Source organism: Pterocles gutturalis, unplaced genomic scaffold, assembly GCF_000699245.1.
Source record: "Pterocles gutturalis isolate BGI_N339 unplaced genomic scaffold, ASM69924v1 scaffold21214, whole genome shotgun sequence".
Taxonomy (NCBI): Eukaryota; Metazoa; Chordata; class Aves; order Pterocliformes; family Pteroclidae; genus Pterocles; species Pterocles gutturalis.
In genome coordinates, this window is record NW_010136271.1 from 19,815 (window position 1) to 36,701 (window position 16,887).

Genomic DNA, 16,887 nt, shown 5'->3' on the forward strand with positions numbered 1-16,887 from the left:
GGACAGCGTCTCCAGCACCTCGGACAGAGCACGACACAAACATGGCTCCAATCGCCGCCAGCCGCCACCAGTTCGGTAAGCGCGTCCCGGCCCCAACTCCCCTCCTGCCGGGCTGGGGGGTTGCTCCCCTCCCCAAGCAAAGTGCACGCAGGCAGCCTCTGCTGAGCCACCCTGCACCTCCCAGAAGTCAGCTTGTTGGGAGAAACCTGATTTCCCCCAGTTCTCTTTGATCTCAGAAGTTGTGGGAATTTGCTTTCTTTCCCTTCTTTTTCTCTCTCTTTTTTCCTCCCTATCAGGTCTCCCCCGTAAAGCACCAGGAGGGATGAAGGGGTTTGTGTAGGTGCGTTTTACAATGAGAGAGGTTCAGGGTTGTTTTCTCTGTCTTGGTTAAAGTAGTGTGGCTTCAGAGTTAAACGATGTAAATGCATTCTTCGCCACCCAGAAAATCTTTGTTTGAGCCATTCTTGGAATAATTTTCATTCCTTTTTTCTTGTTGTGGGGAAAGGCTTGTCAACTGTTAGTTAAAGTGAAATGTAGTCTTGTAAAGGACGTTGCTAGGAAGATGAGAACACAGGATCCTGGTGTTTTCATCTAAACAGCTGCACGTCAGTCAGTCTGGATTGATTGAGAATAGCAATGATGACAATGAACTTTTCAGCTGTGTCATTTCTATGCACTGGATGCAGGGTGTTTAACTGTGATACCTGAAGTTTCAGAGAGAGTCATATATGTGCACTTATAAAATGGGTACATAAATAACCTTACTCAGAAAAACAGTAAATAGAAATGTTTCTGAGCTCTGCTTTGCAAATATTGACTCCAGCCTAGATTATATTTGCTTTAGCATGCTTTAATTCAAGGTTCATTCTATTGAGTTAAGTGAAGAAACTCCAGATTTATACCATATAACAGAAATAATAATTTCTCCCAGGATCAATAGGTGATGTTTCCTATTAATACACTGCCTTGAATGTTAACCAATTGATTCACATTGTGACAACAGCAAGAAATTTAGGTTGCAACATAATTAGTTGTAAATATAAAGCCATTTCGGTTACCATTTCATCTTCTTTTGTACCCCACCCACCTGATGTTTCTAACCCCACTTGTGACATCATGCTTGTCTAATTACTTATTTAAGGAAGATAATTAATATTTTAAACACCAAATTGATTCTACCACTGCTTTCAGTGGTTGTAGAACTAAAATATAGCATCATTTCAATTAGTGCTAAAAGTCTGCCATCTCATGGAAAAGTATTGTGAATGTGCAAATCATCCTTAAAAGCTATTAAAGTATTCTGATTAGTTTCAAATTACTCCTTGCCTTCCACCTTTATAGCATGTATATTTAAATTTCTGCAGCCCAGAGAATTCTTGAAACTCAGAGCCACGTGCTTAACTTAGAAAAAATACTTTTTGGTTATGTACATAGTTTTCAGTCATTTCATTAAGATCTTACAATTAAGTGTGTAGACTGATGCAGCTGATAGGCAAAGGGAAAGTGACATGAATACTGCCAGAAGAAATTAATAGCCAAGCCTGATCTTTTTTGTTCTGGAACATTATGTCCTACTTTGCTCTGATAGTATTGTTGTGGATTTTTTTTTTGAATCATCCCACTGAAAACCAAGATATAGTAGCAGCACATCTATCTACCTAGCTTTTACCTGCATGAAGATGATTTAGCAATACAGAGAGGGGGATAGTTTTGCTTTTCTCATCTAGAATGATCTGCTAATCATTCGTGAGAGAAACAGAACCATTACACAATTGCTTTTATGCATACACAATGTCATGCCATTAATATTCTGCTGGTCTTCCACTGATGCGGGGAATAAAGATTAAGCTCTGATTGTTACATTGTGGGAGGTTTAAACTCAGTTAGTAATGTTACTTATGGGCAAAATTGGATTTCCAATTAGTTGTGCTCATTTGCCCCTTCGATGCATGCTTTGAAGGGCTAATGATACTCTATATGTAACTAATGCATCTGCATGACAACGGAGGTTGTAACACTTTTTCAGTTTTCTCTTTATTCAGTTTTAAGTGTAGGATTCATATTAAGGTAGAAGAGAATTATGTTTTAACATTTTTCTTATATGCTCCTACAAAGTAGTGAACCTTCTTGTAAACTCCCTATAGCTTTGATTCATAGTGTCTTAAATGCAAAGCTTAGTGGTTATCAATGATACACTTAATATATTTTTTCAGCTTTGGATTCACATGTGACTGCTCAAAGTCACATCCATCTGGAAAAGACACTTGGTATGAAATTATTCTAAATTTTTTTGATAGACTTACTCCTGCAAAGTATTGAAAATCCCATTGAAACAGTTGAGTCTTATAACCTCCATTTAAACTCAGTTCTTTCAAAAATACCTCCAGGCCATTATGGGATCAAACCATAAAAAATGAGTTAATTGAGTGTACAAAGTATTCTAGGAAACAATGTGAAAAGCAGAGAATGTATCTACAAGAAATACATCTTTCAGAATCTGTTTTATCTAACCAACAGAGCTCCATAAACTCAAAGCTGAAACCTTCTGAGGGCTGTTATTACTCACAGGCATATAAACTCAGAAACTACACGCAGAGGGGTGAGATAGTCGAGCTATTACTAATAGTTATTACTAGTGGGATGGGAATAGTATTTTCCTCCCAAACACTCTCTGTATGGAAAAATACTAACATAACAAGCGTGCCTTAGTCTGGGACTTCACATTCATGCCTGTAGGTGGCGAGCAATACGTACAATGCAAAGCACTTTCAGTCTGTCGATCCTGCTGCTACTACCAGCTCCTATCAGTTTGTTTTACTAAATTATTGCTTTATTAAACATCACACAGAATACAAGGCATTGCTGCTTATGTGCTTGTTGCTATTTATTTGATTTTCAGATGAAATTCCGACAGTGGTTGGGATCTTTAGTGCATTTGGCCTTGTCTTCTCTGTCTCCCTTTTTGCTTGGATCTGCTGCCAACGTAAATCTTCCAAATCCAATAAGACCCCTCCATATAAGTTTGTCCATGTTCTGAAGGGGGTTGACATTTACCCTGAGAATCTCAACAGTAAGAAGAAGTTTGGAGCAGATGAGAAAAGTGAAGAAAAGAACAAATCAGCGATGCCAAAGAATTCTCTCCAACTCGACCTGGAGAAGAGAGATCTAAATGGCAACTTTCCCAAAACATCCCCTAAAATCCAGAGCTCTCCAGATCTTGAAAATTTGTCTCCTAAGCACTTTGCAGAAAGGAAGAAAGATTCAGTATCCCCTGATAGTTTAAAATCCATCACTTCCCTGTCATCTGAAGATAAGCAAGACAAGCTAGGAACTCTCTTTTTCTCTTTAGAGTACAACTTTGAGAAAAAGGCATTTGTAGTGAACATCAAAGAGGCACGTGGGCTGCCAGCAATGGATGAGCAGTCAATGACTTCTGATCCCTACATCAAAATGACAATCCTGCCTGAGAAAAAGCACAAGGTGAAAACCAGAGTCTTGAGAAAAACCTTAGATCCAGCTTTTGATGAGACCTTCACATTTTATGGGATCCCCTATAGCCAAATTCAAGACTTAACACTTCACTTTATGATCTTGAGCTTTGACAGATTTTCCAGAGATGACGTCATTGGGGAAGTTCTCATTCCTCTCGCAGGAATTGAGTTGTCAGAAGGAAGGCTGCTGATGGACAGAGAGATCGTCAAAAGAAATGTTAGGGTAACATATTTTTAATCTAAACTTTAAATTGTTGTGCTAGTGTTAGCTGTGATTCTTGTGTAATGCTGCTAGCATCTTGGAAAGAAAAGGGAACAAGTTCAACATGCAAGTCACTGAGATCCTTTCATAATGTCAGTATGAGGGCGCAATTACACAAATGTAATAAAAGAATATTACATTGAGCATGTTGCAAGAAATTCCTGATGTCCTAAACTCTACTTCCTTATTCAACTGGTCCAGCAGGTTTGAGTGGACCTATTTACATTGGGTCAAGCAGCCTCAATCCACATTGATTTGCTTCAAAAGGAAAGAATGCATAGATTTATATATTATCCCCTTTCTCCTTCCTCCCCTTTTCTGTTTGAAACAATTGTTTCTTAAAACTTATTGAAGTCAATGTAAATCTTCCACTTCAACTACATGGGTTTTATAGCAGATGTTTAAAGAATGTAAGTGATCTTCAGTTAAAGAATTGGAACCTGTTAGAGACCATATTGATGCAGTAGTATGTTCTTACACTTCAGTGCTGTTACTACCTTCTCTCTCAAGAGTTGTGACACAGGCTGCAGCTCTGCTAAAGGTAGTAAGACACGAGGGAGCAGCCAAAGCCTTACTGAAGTCAATGGCGAAACATACTGACTTCACTGGGCTAAAAATATTACATACCATTTTGTCTCATTTCAGAACATAAAGATCATTTATAACTATCACAGCTGAACCACAGAAATGCACATGCGTCACACACACGTCTCTTAATCTCTACTAAGGAAGTAGAATGTGTATTGACTTTCAATTTGATTGTTTTCAAAGAGCAAGCATGCTGCCAAATCAAATAAATGTCTACCAGACAACATATGTATAACTAATACTGTTATTTTGCAATTCTATGGCTATATTACAACTATAACTATGTCACTGATAGTTTGTTGATGACTTATTGGGTTTTCTGGTATATAAGGTACTATTTTGGCTTGTTTCCTTCTCCTTCCCCCTTTCTGTGAAATAAACTACTTCTGCAAATTCAAATCTAATAATCATAGAGACAGTCTTTGATGTCATCTTTATTTCATGTATATTATAATACTTTAGAAAGTGGGATGAGATTTCACTAACTGTTTGAATCCTTCCTGCTTAAAACCATTTTACTGAATATATTTTCATTTACCCTTATTCATTTTTCTTTTCAGTATATCTTTATGGAATTTTGTTCTGCTTAAGATCTTTTTCAGTGAGATTTTTTTCTCAAGATGTAGGATTTCATTTCTAATCTCTGAAGCTAGTGATGTCATGTCAACCTATATTTTCACTTATTTATTGTTTATTTTTGTTCAGCCTAATGACCAACCATAAGAAAAGTTACATAACTTCAGTAGAAGGAAATTATATTTGGCATGTAAAGCAGCATAACTCCAGAAATTATATCCTTTTACACCATTTCAGAATATACAGTTATGTGATATTTTATTAATCTTCTTAATTCTAATTTAAAGCTTGGTGAATCCATTTGCTTATCAATAGTCTTATTTCTTTTTTTCTTTCATTTCCTCAGAAATCATCTGGGCGTGGAGAATTACTGATCTCTCTCTGTTATCAGTCTACAACAAATACGCTCACTGTGGTGGTCTTAAAAGCCAGGCATCTACCTAAATCTGATGTGTCAGGATTATCGGGTAATGGTTTTACTGACAAGTATGCCCTAAGAATATAAAACAAACAGACAGAAGACAGCCGAAATACGGCATTTCAAAGACTAAACATAGCCCATAAATGAAGAAACGGTATCTATTATTTGCAACCTATGTATTTCATTCATATCTAGGTCAATGCTTTATTTTCCAGGGTATGTATTTATGTATTTTACAAATTTGTTCTTCAATCATGTTAAAAAAATATGACATCTGTTAGCAGTGGAAACCAACGAGTCTTGTGGTTGTCTTGAACAGAACCCATCTGCCGTAAGTATGGGATGTTGTTTGCAGATACTAAAATCTCTTATTTATGACAAAAAATCAGTTTACTTATAGAAGATCAGTATGGAGTGAGATCGTGATATGGCTTAGTTCATCTTAGCACCAAGAAAAGCAAGCAGTTTCATCTGTGAGAATTTGGCACTAATCTGAGCACTAATATTTTTTTGGCAAGGTGAAAAGCTGAACTATGCCAGTGCTGGAAAAAGGTTGTAACATAGTACTTACACTTCTGCACAAGCTGTCCTTGGGGTGCACTAAGAAGGAACAGCTTTTGCAATCCCTTCTCCTTGTCTTATTGTGCTATTTTGCCCTCACTGGAACCTCCTTTGAAGCCAATACTAGAATTGCAGTTAGATGCACATCAATGCTATATTACATAATAACAGGATAAAATTCTAGGTACAATATATTAAGGAGAAAACAACCACACAAAAAGAGCAGTACATACCAAAGGACTATACAAGCAGCACATCTGCTGTTGATTCTATATAGGACTGATAATCTTTCATGTCACAGGATTTTTTTTAAAAGAAGCAGAAGAGAAAGTACTTCGGGGAATCACTGAATCATAATCACTACAGCCAATAATACAGCCTTTCTATTTATTGTACCAAGAAATACTGGAATTTACCTAGAAAGTTAACCTGTCCTGGATCCAATACAATAAAGATATAGATAGCATCTATATGGTGGAGTTCCACTGAAATCCTTCTTACGATCTAAATTTTCTATTCACATATCATAAGAAGAAATGATATAAATGGAGCACAACAGTTTACTCCACTATAAGATAGCACATGTAGTTTTAATATTCAAGCCCAAAGTCACAGCATATAGTGGAAGTTTCATGAAGAGAGCATGACAGCAAGGTGATCTCAATAGACCAAATCTGGCTGAGGTTCGCTCAGATGGGAAAACAACTTGAAAACAAAAACCCTCCTAGTCTCAACAGCCACCTGGACCCTATAACACATCCAAACTAGGCATTTGTTTATTGCATCTCCTATGAGTAAAGGTATAAACTCTCTTTGGTCTTTCTGCTTCCCTCAGTAGAACCTTGATAACTATAATAGGAATATAATATTTTAAAGAGATAATGAACTGCCTAAATGAACAGTTCATTATTTGCTGTTAATCAGCAAGGCCAAGTTCAATATATATTTGGGTGTCAGTAACATACACAGTCAATGACAGTCCTTATTTGCTCTTTTCCCCTCAGCCCAACATAAATCTTGGACAAGAGGGATGAAACAGTGTTTCGATGAGGTCGGCGAAAAAATTGCATACTTCAATCTCTTTAGGAAGATGGGAACTGTTTTACTCAGAAGCTGTTCCATTCCCACAACCTCCTTGATTTCCTTGATCACTGGTGTTGAGGTCTCCCAATGGACCTAACAAAATCAAGAGGAATGTTCTAGCCTTATCTAGTAGATGGCCAGAATTAACAGTCAGAAAATGTCCTTTAGACAGAAATTAACAACAGTGTGAATTTGCTGATGGATATTGATCCTGATATTTTAAATACTTGTCTGACACATATTCATTCCAAAGCCAATGAATATTGTAATAACATTAAACCCTATTTTAAAAGTATTTATAATGGGGATAGAATATGAAGTGAAGATGTATTATACCATACTTTACTCCTGTTAAATCATTGTTAGCTGAAGAAAACAAAAACCTTTTGGTCATCTGACCAAAATTCTTAATGTTTATTAGCTGATTGTTTACATAGACTATCTTGTTTGACCGGGTTGACTAGAAAAGATTTTGTACTGCATCTTTGCACCATGAAAATTTGAAAACAGGTCCACACTTGCACTGAAATAAATGCCAAGGTACTTGAAAGGGATGATTCTTAAGCATTCTCTAGAATTCTCTAAAGGAAGAAATAGAGTCATTGCTGAAGAAAATAGCAAAGAAATCTTGAAACAGTTGAATAGTTATGAGGAAAGTAAATGGTCAAAGTCAGTTGATAGCTGAAAATATGGGCACTTTCACTTCCCTTCTTCAATATTAGTACAGCACAGACATCAACTCAAGTACATATCCTAACAACAAACATACCCTTATATTTACAGTTTTGTGCTAAATTTGTTCAATAAAAATTGGTGGGAACAATTTAATCAAGCTAATTGACTTTGGTAGAGCCACAACAGGAATGAATCACATCCATTCACCCATTCTCTCAGCATGAGCTTATTCCTTCTGAGGCTTTACATTGCATGGGCCTTATTAATGCTAATGATTATACCCTACTGGTAGAATGTGCGAAAAGCAGATCTCTGTAACACATAAATATGTCATGAAACATATTTGTCAGAGTCCATTAGAATTTTTTGTACTTTCAGACCACCTTTACAGGCAGGAAAGATGTTATTAGGGTTAATGGACTACAGGCAGGATTTATCTCATGAAAGAGACACTTGTATTCCTGTATTTGGTCAGAGGAATCATGCCCTAAATTTCTCTGACTATCTTGATTACATCTTTGGTGACCATAAAGGGAAATTAAAGGGACTAATTCAGATGTAAACAAAAAAAAATTGGATGAGGTGAGTCATCTTTAATAACTTGAAACATCTCATTGTGATGTAATTATGTTGGTAAGTTATAAAATTTACAGTTAACTAGATAAAGGAATTTCTAAACAACACTGCTCAATATCTGATCTGTGCTCTCTCTTTTCGTTGCAGACCCTTATGTCAAAGTGAACCTGTACCATGCTAAGAAGAGAATTTCTAAAAAGAAAACTCACGTGAAGAAATGCACCCCCAATGCAGTGTTCAATGAATTGTTTGTCTTTGACATTCCTTGTGAGGGCCTTGATGATATCAGCATTGAATTTTTGGTTTTAGATTCAGATAGGGGATCAAGGAATGAGGTCATTGGCCAGTTAACCTTGGGATCTTCAGCAGAAGGAACAGGCGGAGAGCACTGGAAAGAAATTTGTGAATATCCCAGAAGACAAATTGCCAAATGGCATATGCTGTGTGATGGTTAGCAGCTTAGAGAGGGGTTGGAACTTGGAAAACTATATATATTTCCATAGGCAAGGAGCAGTTTTCTTTCTTTGCTACGTATAATTACAGGCTTGTAATTACAATACTTTTTTTTTTGGGGAGGGGTAGCGGAATGAAAACTAGATTGAATTATCAGAACAGAAGGTAACTACATTTTCACAGTGAATAAAGGAATTCCTGTTTCATTATACTTTAACATAATTGGATCAGATTTATATTCTTCTGGAGTTTAAACAGCCTGAAACTTCTGAAGGAGTATAAACTTCAATAAGAACAGACTATGTTTTATGAAAAAGAAACCTTATAAGTACTGTTACACAGAAGAATATAACCTCATTAAAATATGTTGCTAGTTCTTAAAAAAAATCCACTTGTGGCCTACTGGGGGAAGGAACTCAATCTGTAAAATCCATGGGGAATGAGGATGAGTAGGAGGGTAATTCCTTCTACCCCTCCAGCAAAAACCTTCTTTTATGAAAATTCAATCATTATTTTTAAGTTTTTATTATTTATACGTTGATCATCCCAAAGACTGAACAGATTTTCAGCAATTCGCTTTACATATCACATCACGTGCAACTAGTTGTTTTATGTGTGGAAATACTGTACAGTTATTCACACTTGGGTTTTTTTAACATGTATATGTACAACTTGTTTTATTACAGTGACCGAAATAGATCCATTCTGCAAACTGTTGAGCAAGTTAATATACTTTGTTTTGTTAAAAGGGCTCCTTTACGGGTGACTACACATGCTACGGTACAGTTAGAATTTCGGATTAGATATGGCTTGCATTTTTTAAGTCTGGGAAGGATTACACTTGGAGCATTTCAAGCCATGGGAAAACATTTTTACAGCACATTACAGTCAATGACCTTTCACCAATTGTATTTTAAGCCATTCAGTAATTTGTTTCTTCTTTTGTTTCCTTAAAGAACAAACGAAATAGTGAGACAGAGAAAAAAAATATTCTGCTGTTTGACTTCCTGAATTGGGAGTAATGACTGCTCCCAACATACAAAAGTTTAATGCATTTTTAAGCTTTTACAGGATAAGAAACCAAGCTCACATTATCATTTATTCAGTATTATGTTAGACAAACTGCTTGAAAAGTACATTTCACTTAGATTATATGCATTAAAGTCCATTACTGATTGTACTGGAAATTGGTGGTGGTAAGGGAAAATAAGATCCTGATTTCATGTTAGTGTGACATATGTATGTTTAAACTTAAACTCTGTCAGTCTGGGGCAGTGTCAAGTGTAACATAAAAAAGCCTATAAATAAAGCATTCAGACTTGTGAAATTTACTCTTGGTCACACCAGATAGATTTCTAGGCTGTCAGAACTATAGCACAACTGTAAGCAGATTATTTCCAAAAGTTTGTACACTGATTTCTGATACAGAATTGTTTGCAAATATTACTCTTACGTAATTTTCAATTACAATATATGTAAAGAAGAATATAATGCTGTTAGCTGTTGACATACGGAGGATTTAAAAAGTGAGAAGCTGTTTTGAGTGTTTTTGCATACGTTATTTTGTCACATGTAATCCCATTGTAACGAATGAGACTATTTGTGAATTACGGTATTGCTCAATGCAAGTAAAGGTAGCAGAATGGGCATGCCAGGTAAAAAAAAAACATGCGTTGGATGTCATATTACTTTCATTAAACTACAGAGCCAGGTCTTACTCAAAACTATTGGGGATTTGTTGTCAATTTCACTTGTCCTTATATGGCCAAATTATGTTTGCAGTATAGGACAATGAAATATGAAATATGCAAGTAGACGAATAGTACTGGAAGAATTCTGTTGAGGCTCTTCCAGGTTTTGTGTCGGTATTTTCTCCAGTTTTCGAGAATGTGTTTGATATAACAGTGTTTATAAAGTTCTGTAAAAATGCATTTTCAAAATAACATAAACATGCTTTTTATTATAATGTTCAATGTAAAAAAAAAAAACAAACAAAACTGCGTATTGTATGTATAAAGGAGAGGAATCTTTTTTGCTTATTTCTTTAAAAAGCTGATAAACTGCTTAAGGGCTAGAGTTTGCCAGCCACATTAAAGCAGAGCTAATCCAAAGCTGCCAAGTCAAAGGAAAGATGCCCACAGGTTTCAGTGGGGTGTGAAGTGCAATCACAGAGCAAAACTCTTCTTGTGAGTGAACCCAGCAATACCAATGGGAACATGGATAAGGGGAGAGACTCTTTGATCTCATGGAGGCTGGGAGAATTTAAGTCAGTACCACACAACCAGAGTCGCTACAATTTCTGGTAAAGAACTTTATACTGAAAATGATTGCACGCAAGAGAGTGGGAGAGCTTGTAATTAAAAAAAATAGTTTTGTCTCAGCCCATAAGTAATACATTATCTCTAAAAATGAGATGACAGGAGTCATCTGTCTCCAATGGACACAAATTCTGACATTAGGAGAAAAAGATCCATCTTTTTGAATTAATGATGGGCTGTGACCATTTTTCGTTTTGCATCCAACAAGTCACCATTAATTTTTTTCAAGTTTCTATAGAAGCTTGAGGGTTAATATTTCTACCAGCTAAATGGCAGTTGTTGGTGGGGGTAGTGGGTAGGAATGGGAAAGGGAAGGAAAGACATTTTTATTAAATCTAAAAAAACCCTGTAAATAGATTTTTGTTTTTCATTTAGAGCAATGTTTAGCTTGGAAAGTTGAGTAAAGATGACTTGTAACACACCTGTAAACCAGACAAGGCAGGAGTGAATGTAGACCTGTATTGAGATGAGGAATTCTGCTGTTTTATAAAGTATTCAATTCTCATTGTGAATATCTTGAGCTCTGTTAAGGATACTGTACTGTATTAAACATGTAAAAAAAAATGATGTTTGTCTAAGTAGCTTACAAAAATAGTAACTCCTTGAATGGGAGGCTATCCACGTCTGGAGATCTGTCGTAACTAAATAACTGATTCGTTATGGTGTTGTAACTTAATAGAAGCTATTTGAGAGGAAGCATGGTGTATGAGATTTTGTAAGTTATTTGTGCTGGTTCTGTATGTTGTGCCATGTATGTAAGACAAGAATAAACTGCTGCTTTTGTTCATCCCATCCCAAAACAATTATCCCACCAATGTATCTTTTCCAGAGATTTCTGCTACTGCTTGTGTTCATGGTCTGCTCTGATGATTCTATCAAAAGACATTTGCCTTGCAAAGTCTTCCTCTTCTCATGGAGGTGGATTAGGCTTGTTCTGCCCAATACTACCCAGGCGTATCACATGTTCTTTATCGGTAACTTCTTGCTACACACTTACATGTGTCTTGCATTGTACTGTACACTCAGGCTAGAACCTGAGACATGACCCATGATAGAAAATCTGAGCCCTACATAGGCCCTTCCAGGACTGATATGCAGATGTAAAGAAGAATGAATTCTAACATCTATTCTAGAAGTAAAAAAGAAAAATGCAAGAAGTAAAATGCAAGTCATGTTACTATTGGAATCCTAGTGACATTTCATTTGTTTTCCAGAAGAAAAAATTGTCCATTGGACAATCACGCTGTAACACTCTTACTTTCTTTGATATATGGAAGTCATGTCAGACATCAGCTTGTCATGTGAGTCTGGAAGTTAAGGTAGAGAAAGCATTCCTTCAAATACTATACACAAATACAAACTCTGCTGTTGGGGTCTCTAAGGTTGTTAGAGTATTTTACCAGCACGGAACCTAAAGCTAGGGAAACCTGGAATCCACATTGCCATTTAATGACTCCCATTGTGAGCCTATAAACAGTTACTTGAAAGGGATACTTGATCCTTGTCACACAAATCAATGTATAAAAACTATGACAGGATCCACTAGCCAAATGCATATATTCCATTGGTATAAGCTGGTATGTTCTCTCTGACAAATCTCCTTTCTCCAAGAGACAAGTATCAAGTATGAGACTGCTCTTTTCCATCCTGTGCAGTCACTTCTTTTTTATTCCTTGCATTGTATGGTTTTCCTCAAACAATGGTAATTCACATGGGTCACAGTTCAGACCTTTTTCTTCAGGACAGAGATAAAAAATGTCTTTAGGTTTTCCAACTATAATACAGCTTGAGCCTCAGGGAAAGTCTCAAGTCTACTGTCCTGATTGATATTTGTATTTCAAATTACTTCAACAGACGAGTCCTCCTCAAGAGAGCCCTTACAGATGTTCTCCCTTTTCCAGGATATGTGATTCCTGAGGTGTAACACTATTCTGTAAGCCCCTTGTATATATACATCATCATGGATAGCAACATGCTGCACACACGGCAACAATACATAACCATAGATGACCACGAGGGACACTTCTTTTCCTCAAGTAAGATTCAAATGTGTTCCATGTAAGCTGCTCCCTTCTTATCTGTGTTCTCTGCTTCATGAGGTCACATGAAGCTGCTGAACAACTCTTACAGCTACTATAACTGGCACTCATGTGCTTTGCTCTGTTGATGACTCCTGAGCAATTACCTTCATTCAAAAAGTTCTATTCAGTTCTCACGGGTTTTTTCCATAATATCTTTTAGCTTCTATCACTAAATAGCTGTTGTAACATGACTTTGGTTCTGGAGGATTTGAGATAGCTTTAGAGTACTGATTATAATTGTAACATGTCAGAACTTTCTAGTTCAGAAGAAAGAATCAAAGTCAATAAGAAGAGAAATGGGAAAAGTTAAATTCTTGATCATGTTGTTGTTATGTCTCTGTTGTTATGCCAGTTTTGCTAATGTGCATCTGAAGTACTTTGTGCATGACCAGAGAACATCCTGCAGTCACAGAAGTCAATGCTCTGATTACACCATCATCAAGGGTTATCGTGACAGATATGCTGACCTCTGCTCGAGCTCTTCAGCCTCAGTAGCAAGACTGAGGAGACACACCTAGGCCTTACCCCTGCCCCAGAGCTCTGCAATCACTCTTGCCATGCTCTGGAATACCCCTGGCAGTCCTGTTGGTGCCCAGACGGAAGAGCTGTAATAGTCCAAGGACTAAATAAGCCTTGGCAAGATCCTGGCCTCATGGCAAGCACCAGACCTCCCGAGATATTATCAGGGCAGTTTGGCAGATTGAGCCTCTATCCCCAGTTGGAGGGTGTCTCCAGTAACCATCACACTCTTAACAAAGTTTGAACTCAACTGGCTCTGATAAATCCCTGTTTGTTCTTCTCAGTGACGAGGGCAAGGTGTTTGTTCTGAAGTTGCAGGTGGGGCCAATTGCTCTTGTGGGTATTGCCAGAAGGCCCAGGGTTCTGGTTTTCCCCACTCTGAAAAGCACCCTCCAGCAAATGCCCAGACCCCTCCCTTCTCCATTCCTGAAGTCCTGTCTGGATCTAGGCCAAGACCACTAGATCAAGACCAATTAGACCATTGCTCCACAACCTCCCAGCAGCCCTACTCAGTCCTGTGAGGATAGACCAGGCCTCAACACCCCATTCTACGCTGACTTCTGCTGTGTCTCCCTTCTGCCCCTCTGTTGCTCTGTGCTTGACTTTCCCCTCTAAGGCACCAAACTTCCCCAACAGCAGCCCCAACCTAGGGATGGGGGCAGAGCTTAGAGCTACTTCTGCATGCTCAGAGAGCATCGGCTGTTGGCAGCCACCCACCTATTTGAGCTGTTTCACCCATAGAGTGTCTCTGTTTGACATCCCCGAGGTGCCCTGAAGAGCCCCTCCACAGTCACCACTTCATAGCTGTCCCCAAGGACCGCTCCTCCGGGGCAAGGCTTCTTGTCACCCCCAATAACCCATCAGCATCCCATCTCAGGAGTCTGCAAACCTAGCTGGGCACTGCCTACCCTCGCAGAGCTCAACGCTGCAACAACCCCAGTCATGGAGCACCCAGCTATTGTAAAGCTTCTGAAACTTTTAACCTGCTTCTCTTTAGAGAGAAGGATTTCACTCACCCTGCAGATCTAGCGGGATCTCTCATTACGAATCTTTTGGATGGTAGAATGCTCTTAGGTCATTAAAGAATAGGTTGGGCTTGACTGGAAAATGTTCACCTTCCTTTTGTCCTGATGAAGGAGGTTTCATTCATTAGTGAATCTTATTCTTCCTCTTTGGACAGTCTATCAAGGGTTTTTTTTAGGCGATTGAACTGAAAGACGTGGGTTTGCATATTTGTAAGTGGACTATGCAGCATGGAGTGTGGGTTTAAGTGAAACACGCAGGAATTTAAGGTCCCACTGGGTGACAAGGAAGCAGCTTCACGAGGCCCGCCGCTGCACATAGGGCTGAGGTAGTAATCGTGTGCAGCAGTTCTAAGTCATAGCATTCTGGATTACAAGTTAATCGGCAAACATAAATTAGAATAGAGTTTTTGCAATATAAGTTAATGTTGCAAAAAGATACCTGTCTTTCCTCCATGTGAGAAATACTGCGTTATGAAAGGCTCTAGTTCTAACAAAGAGTAGAATACAGAAGAAAAGCACAGAATCTGAGGCGCAGAAGGTCAAAATGTACGAAGAATCATGTTAAGACTGTTTTCTCTTGAAAACATTAAAGAAGAAGCATCATTTTAAAACAATATCATTGCTGTTACAGATATTTTTTCTAACCAGCCAAGGGTGCTGTATGCTGAATACAAGATTTAATTTACTCTTGAAGACAATCACAGGGATAACCATGAATTTTCTCTGACAGATGCTGTAACTATTTCACATGACTCAGGAAATGCAAGTGGGTTTATGGAAATAAGAAGCACTTCACAGTATCAGTAGCAATATTGATTACATTTCAGTAATAACCTAAACTAAAGGCAATGAGACTGCCTTTAGTATTGCATGAATTAAAGTTTCTAGTTGGACAGTATCAGGACAGGGAAACCTCTGTATGTCTGTGTTTGAGGTGCCTGTGTGCATTGATTTGTAGGGCAAACAAACAGTATTCTAGCCTCAGTTTTCCTTTCAGTAGCATGTGATAAAGTTTAACAGCATCAGTAGTAGCTGCAAACTTTCATTATGAATTATTATTTTCATCGTTCTCCGGGGTTGTAATGCTGCTCTGGGGACCACATTTTTTCAGCTAAATCCCTCAGAGCTGTACGGCGCAATGGATATATATGGAGAAGAAAATAGCTGTGTACTACAAATAGGCATATAACAATAAAGAATTATCCCAGGCTAAAATCAGAAGTGATATTAAGCAGTGGTAAACATTATAGATAAGTAAATCAGCATGAAGAAAGTGCACTTGAGTAAAATGTTATCAGAAGAAGAAAGAAGGTAGAAGACTGATACTTCTTCAGAATGAGAAAAAACAGTTGTAGTTGGCCTCTGATACGCATTTGTGTTGGTTGTTTTCCCCCTTATTCCCTCAATGAAGGTAATGCACTTATTTTATCCTGTTTTAATTCACACCAGTTAATGGGCATTTGTTCTAACTTGAAGTACACCATGTGTGATTGGTCTTGAATCTGCTTCGAACAAGGGCTGCAAGGGTTGAATATTGCATGTCTTTGTATGTACAAAAGTTGTCTGAAGAACTGACAAAACTTCATTGTTAGGAAGTGCTTGGGAGAAGGCTGATGCTGTCAGGTCTGGACAGATATGGTGGTGCTAAGGAGGCTCTGTTTGTCTCGGGTGTTCCTCTACCATTCAGGGAAAGCACATTAGGTTCATTCCTGGTCATGAGGACTGAAGAGGGGGGTTTTGACCAGGGGTACGGTTAGAACAAGAGGTTTGGTTTGTGCTTCTGCTCCAGGCTTTGCAAATACCTAACTTATGACTTTTTCCTGTTCACCAGCTCTCTTTTTTTGCTGCCCTGATAGATCATTTTCTTTGACTAAGTCTTCACCCAAATAGACAATGTACCTCTGTTACTCCTTCCACCCCCACTCCTTCCAATAATCCCAGTTTTGCCACATCCATAGCCAAATTTGGAATTTCTAATACAGTTACCTAGGTAACCTGATCTTCACATGCTTTTACTGATTCCTTTTCTTGGATATGGCTGGCACTGCAAAACTCAACCCCTGCAAAGGTCTCCAGTGCTTCCTTTTGATTGTCTGTGAAATTCTGTCATTTCTAACTATAACGCCCCCTTAATCACTTGTGAAGTCCAGCCCTCCCTCACAATGCTATCTGACACTTTCCTCAGGTTCTTGCATTTCTACTGGCCACATCCAGCAATTTCTAATGTCAAGTTCAGTAGTTTTCCTGTTAAGTTGGTT

General features: G+C 38.0%; 1 protein-coding gene across 1 annotated transcript; it reads left to right on the forward strand.

The window, feature by feature from the left end:
- Positions 1 to 41: 41 nt before the first annotated feature.
- On the forward strand, positions 42 to 9,052 carry SYT4 (synaptotagmin IV). Its single transcript, XM_010082255.1, has 4 exons — positions 42 to 75; positions 2,900 to 3,714; positions 5,264 to 5,384; positions 8,381 to 9,052. The coding sequence occupies exons 1-4, from the start codon at positions 42 to 44 to the stop codon at positions 8,686 to 8,688; spliced, it is 1,278 nt and encodes a 425-aa protein (XP_010080557.1). The 3' UTR covers positions 8,689 to 9,052.
- Positions 9,053 to 16,887: the final 7,835 nt, after the last annotated feature.